General features: G+C 47.0%; 1 protein-coding gene across 1 annotated transcript; it reads left to right on the top strand.

Moving 5' to 3' along the window:
* The first annotated feature begins 502 nt into the window (after window positions 1-502).
* On the top strand, window positions 503-4,407 carry LOC123156918 (probable protein S-acyltransferase 7). Its single transcript, XM_044575112.1, has 5 exons — window positions 503-863; window positions 2,226-2,408; window positions 2,737-3,027; window positions 3,206-3,439; window positions 3,526-4,407. Exons 1-5 carry the CDS (start codon window positions 777-779, stop codon window positions 4,045-4,047), a joined length of 1,317 nt encoding a protein of 438 aa, XP_044431047.1. The 5' UTR covers window positions 503-776; the 3' UTR covers window positions 4,048-4,407.
* The last annotated feature ends 1,756 nt before the right edge of the window (window positions 4,408-6,163 follow it).

Genomic DNA, 6,163 nt, shown 5'->3' with positions numbered 1-6,163 from the left:
GTGAGCAGCTCGCCTGGTATATCCAAGAAAGGACCGACAAAGCACGTAGGCTCTAGCGGCGACACACATGGTGCTTGCCCGTCCCCAACACCTCCATCATAGCAGTGCGGGTGTCCCCTGAAGCACCTAGGTGTCCCTCATATCTCCTTCACTAGCGTCAATGGAGGTACGCCATGAGTAGCAACGAAGAGCTTGCAATTTCGGGGAGATATAGGTGAAGAAGAAAGATAGGAGAGAGCGCGAAGAGACAAGGTTGGAGGCGAGTGGCTTTCAACCGGTGTGTGGTCTACACCAGGACGTGTGGCACCCAGCGAATGCGGTGGATTTCTTTCGAGAAATCAGTTGGCTGAAGCCAAGCATTTTCCACAGTTTAATCATTCTACAAATTAAATTCGCGGTAAACGGTTATGGTGTGGCCGATTTGACCTTTTGTCGCTGCCTCGAGCCGAGCGTGCTCCGACTGATTTTGAGACGCCCGGTCAAAAGCGGGCGCGCGGCCACGTCCCTGTCGTCCGGCCCTGACCCGACCGGCCGAGCCCGAAGACCTCATCGTCCTCGTCCCCTCCCACCTCTCCTTTTTTCCGCCTCGCGCCCGCCTCCGTCCACGCCGCCGCCTCCGCAGCAGCCCTGTCGCCGGGGTGACCTCGGTGCGGCGGCGTTGCGTCCGGACCTCTCTCCGGGGAAGGCGAGGCAGGACGGGTCATCATTTGCCGTAGGGGCGGAGGTCGCGTCGGGGGGAGGGTGCTCTAGGGTTTCCTGCCTCTGCGGCGGGCGGCATGTACGTGCCACGGCCCTCCCGCTCCGATGGCAGCCGAGACGCCGGCGAGCAGCCTAGGGTTTACCAGGTTTGGCGCGGAAACAACGTACGTTCTCTCTCTTTCTCCCCCCTCTGTCTCTTGTCCATCGCCGTAGGAGGGATTTCAGTCTGGATATACGAATGTACAGATACGCTCTATGCGAGTCGCTTAGCTATCTGTGAAATTGAGTTTCTCTTTCAAGAGTGGCTAACGTTCACTAGACTAGAAATTTGTTGTGGAGTTAGTCAGAATGGGTTTTTGATAGTCATGTCGGTTTTCCTCTTGTGCGGTGTGAACATTTGCATTCGAATAAGAGCAAACTCATACCTGTTACTCTGAAATTATCTTTTGACCCATCGCCAGTTTACCTCGTACTGTGAATTGGAGATTGATAAATGATCAGTACTGGAGGTGCTTGTGAGTTACTTGGATGGCTGCCGCTCTGTGATGGCTGTCACCCCAGAAAAATGGAAGTTTGGTTCCATTTGGAAAAGATATTTTGTTTTTCTTTTGTTCATTATCATACAACGATACATCTGCGAAATAGGTATTTCATTCGGATAAATTCAGGTGAGATATATGTTGAGCAGTACAATCGATGGATTTTAGTTGAAAATTTTATCCACAGTTTTGATGATTGGTCTTTGTCTCTATGATGAACAGCTAGCTCCTTGCGAGTTCACTCGCCAAAAAAAAAACTCCTTGTGAGTTAGTATATGTAAGGATGCCTATGCTTTAGCTGCAACTGATTTCAATTAGTACGTAGGTGAAATGAAACTATGCAAAGTAAGGAGTTGTATGTGTAAAGATGTCACCAATAGTATAAGATTTCTTTGCAATTGCTACCAACGTTGATATGTTCAAGTTGATAACGATGATTTTAGAAAACCTTGTTTCCTGACATCCAAGCCTGCTAGTTTCTCCGCATATTTTTAGTCTTGTGATACTTTTGTTATCCTTGGAATGAGTCATGATTGAGTGCACTTACAATACTTTTTGCTAGCTCTTAGATATGATGGACCTTGTTCATGTTAATATTTTCATGAGCTTTGTCATATTGTTCAGAAATCACGATAAATTGCATTTTGTTCTCTTTTCTGTACATATGGCTTGATATTGACATATGTTTTCTAGTAGAACTAAATAGTCAAAATGGTCATTGGTGAAAGATACAAAATTCTTTAGCTTATTAACTTATGATAGCTCAGCTATGCCATCAGTCACTGTTTAGGTGAGCTTCAACTTAAATCCAATAGAAGCTTAAGCTCCTCCAAAGGGTCTACAGCTTGCAGCACTTCACAGGAAAGCTTTTGTTGCTATTTAGGCTGTACCACTGCTTTGAATTTAAAACATTTAATGTTTGCTATGATTGCTTATTACAACCACATTTGCTGAATTTTGTTGATGACATGCCTTTGCATTTTTCAGGAATTCTTCTTGCAAGGGAGGCTTATATTTGGGCCTGATGCGAGATCCATATTTCTTACTATGTCCCTCATCTTTGTACCAGTGGTGGTGTTCTGTGTGTTTGTCGCCAGACACCTCATAAATGACTTTCCTGATCACTGTGGTATCTCAGTGATGGTAGTGGTAGTTGTCTTCACCGTCTATGTAAGCATACTAGTACAGCACAAGTCATTAATTATTTATGATTAGAAGCAAAAAATAAAAGGTACTCCCTCTGTTCACAAATGTAAGACGTTTTGGCAGTATAAATTAAACTGCTAAAACGTCATACATTTGTGAACATTAAACTGCCAAAACATCTTACATTTGTGAACAGAGGGTGTATTACTTAACTTGTAAAATGAAATGGTCCAAGTGAACTTATTTTATTTTGCTTACTGTCTCGTACATAGTACCGGCCATGGTTCTTTCGATGATAGTTTTTGCATGCATTGTAAATGTAAACACAACTGAGCTTCTTTTCCTTTTCTAGGATTTGACGCTACTTCTTCTTACATCTGGTAGAGACCCTGGTATAATACCTCGCAATACTCACCCTCCTGAACCTGAAAGCATCTATGGGAGCAATTACATTAGAGGTCAAACACCGCTCCGTTTGCCTCGGACGAGGGATGTTGTTGTAAACGGAATTAGTGTGAAGGTTAAGTATTGTGACACCTGCTTGCTTTACCGACCACCTCGATGCTCACACTGTTCTATTTGCAATAACTACGTGGAACGGTTTGATCATCATTGCCCATGGGTTGGCCAATGCATTGGGCAGGTAAGTATGGAGATTTGTAACAGTTTGTAATGTATCCTTATTTTTCAAAAGCATGTTGCTTGGGCGTGCTCATAGGTATTTCAAGGTTGCTCTTTGTGCTGACATTTCTGATTGTAGGATTTCTGCTCACTTATCTTCAATATCAGTTGGGTCTAATCATAAGCAATATTTGATGCAGCGTAATTATCGGTTCTTCTACATGTTTGTATTCTCCACCATGTTAATCTGCCTCTACGTATTTGCCTTCTGTTGGGTGTACATAATCAAGATTAGTAATGCTGAGCATTTGTCAATTGGGAGGGCAATGTTAAAGACACCAGCCTCAATTGTTCTGATTGTCTACTGTTTTCTTTGTGTGTGGTTTGTTGGTGGTCTGTCTGTCTTCCATTTCTATCTGATGAGCACAAACCAGGTAGGCGTTGGTTTATTTTAATAACCATCTCCTATTCGTAGTACTTGCAATTCAATAGTTAATCATATACCCATTTCCTTTTGTAGACAACTTATGAAAATTTCAGATACCGCTATGATCGGCTGGCTAACCCCTATAACAGAGGTATTCTGAACAACATTCTAGAGATATTCTGCAGCTCTATTCCTCCTTCAAAGAACAATTTTCGGGCAAGAGTCACGGTAGAGCAAGGTGTAGAACAAGCACGATCTTCATCTAGGGGTTCCATGAGCCCCAACATGGGCAAGGCTGTTGGAGATCTTGAAATGGGCAAGAAGCCAGCGCCTTGGGATGAACCCAGGACGACAGCCGATATTGGCGACTTGGAAGTAGGTCTTGGTGGCATGTTGGATGAGAAAGAGGGCAGAGTAACCCATGCATCCCCAGATGTTAGCCGAGATGAACTTTCCGCGGAGCTTGTGGAAGGCCGAGCAGGCATGCATTCAAGGCATTCAAGCTGGGATCCTAGAGCTGAAACCTCGGAGTCAGTGAACGGCAATTCTGTGCAAACAGCCCCTACCGAGGAGGCTAATGGGGGCGGCCATGTTACTACGAGCGGTGTGCATTAGCAAGCACAAACGGAATGCTACAGACGAACACTTGAGCTCTGCGTTGCAGTGCGCCATCGATCATGTTCTGAATGGAGCATCATGTGTATACCAGTTGTGGCAGGATAAGGTCCTGGACGTGTGTAATTCAGAACAGACTTCCCGGCGGTGCATCAGACCGTCCAAGCTTGTGTTGTTGTGTGTGTTTGTTGTGTCGAGAAAGTGGCCTATAATAGCTCAAGCTCCCACCCTTCCCGGGTTTGGGTTGATGTTGTATCTGCAATGCAATTGTGTGTGTGTATATATATACAAATTATGGGACAGTTTGTTTTCTCAGGAGGTGAGGCATATTTAATCAAGATTAATTATCTCGGAGTGTAATCTGAGCTGTGTTGAATGGCAAGTGAATGTAGGTTCGCAGATTTGGAACCTTGAGGGTACGCTCCGACCTTCTTTAGTAGTAGTTCAACTAAATGAACTAAAGTTTCAGAATTCACACCACTTTAGAAAATCTAGTCCATATGATTTGTTTCTTGTAGTGCTGCATTCAGTATTTGCCCGGGAGAGGAAATTTGTGCCCTTGTCTGCTTGTAATAAGGATGTTGCTCAAAAATTGCTCCCGAGTTACCACTACTACTTTGCAGACGTGTTCTTTGGGCATATATTCTTGGTAGGCATTCTTCATTCTTCCTACGGCCCTAATCAAACAGGGCCCTTAACCGAGCTTGCCAGCTACGTATGCTTTGAAATTCCAAACAGGGCCATTGCCAAGTCTGCTGGCTGTCTGGCCCTGAGGCCTGAGCCGTCGCAGCAGACAGACGTGCAGGCAAGAACTGGTGTCGCGAATCATGCTGCGTAGCCTTTTTTTTTTTTTTGAATAGTTTGAATTGCTTATTACATGTGTACGCGTTGCCGTTCTACGTCCAGTGTATTGGCAAATCAATCCAAGTCCAACTGCCCACTAGCCTCAGCACACATATGCAGGCGCGTTTCTCGTCTCGAGCCGACCAGGAAGGCCAATATGTGCAGACGATGCGACAGTGGCGCTCTCTCACACCATCCATCCTAGTACTTGGTCGCCTTGCCGTGCCCTCCCTGTGTGCCATTTCCCATCATAGCCTCGCGTGCGTCGACATCAAAAATCAAAACGGTGGGTGGCTCCAATCGCATTTAGCAGCTGGCAATACCACATGGCTGCCGACCCGGCCGTACGCATGCATGCATGTAGTAGTAGGATATGTATGTAGACACATTTCAGTATGTTTGTTTACTGGTTTCAGTCCGTATGGAGTTTGTATTGAAATATCCAAAACATCTTGTACCTCTCTAAATATAAAACTTTTAAAAGATTTAAATACAGACTACATATGGATGTATATAGACATATTTTAGAGTGTAGATTAACTCATTTTGCTCTGTATGTAGTCGGTATTGAAATATCTAAAAGGACTTATATATATGTAGGAACATAGGGAGTATTATTCTCAATGAAGTGAAGTGAAGTGAGTGAGAGGTCGGTCGAGAGCATTGCAATTTGCAAGCTAGGTAGGTGAGCTAGGCGATCGATCAAGCATGCTGGTGCAACTGAGAGTGAGAGGGATCGATCAAGCATATGCATATTGGAGGCTGGCATTGGTAGTGCCTGCAGGCCGCCGCAGTGCATGCATGGTGCCATCCAGCTCAAGTGACAGGCAGGTCCGCTCTCGGGCGACCCGGGGGCGAAACCCTAGGCGCCGCCGGTCCCCCGCCTCCCCTTCTCCTCCCTCCCCGCCGCCGCCGGCAGCCGTCGTCGGGCTTGCCCGCGCGGCGGTAGGCGGCGGCGGGGGCTTCCTCGCGCACCTGCCTCGACCTCTGGAGAGCCCGCCCCCCACCCCGCATCGGGCGCCGCCGCCCGCTTTCCCTGGTGGCCGCCGAGGCCGGCCCGCTGTGGCGGCTGCCGCCGGCGTTGTCGCCCTGCGTCTATCGCCGGGGACGGCTCTGCCCATCAGATCCGGTCGCCTTGCTCGATCTGGCGGCTGGTGGGCCGCAGTTTGCCGGATCCGCCAGATCTGGCCGGCGTGGCCTTGCCTCGGCCCGGCTTGGATGATCGCGGTGTGGTGCTCCCTGGTGGCGGTGGTGTGGGTCGTTCTTCATGTTT

This window comes from Triticum aestivum, chromosome 7B (genome assembly GCF_018294505.1).
Source record: "Triticum aestivum cultivar Chinese Spring chromosome 7B, IWGSC CS RefSeq v2.1, whole genome shotgun sequence".
Classification (NCBI taxonomy): Eukaryota; Viridiplantae; Streptophyta; class Magnoliopsida; order Poales; family Poaceae; genus Triticum; species Triticum aestivum.
This window is presented reverse-complemented; position numbering and strand designations above follow the sequence as displayed.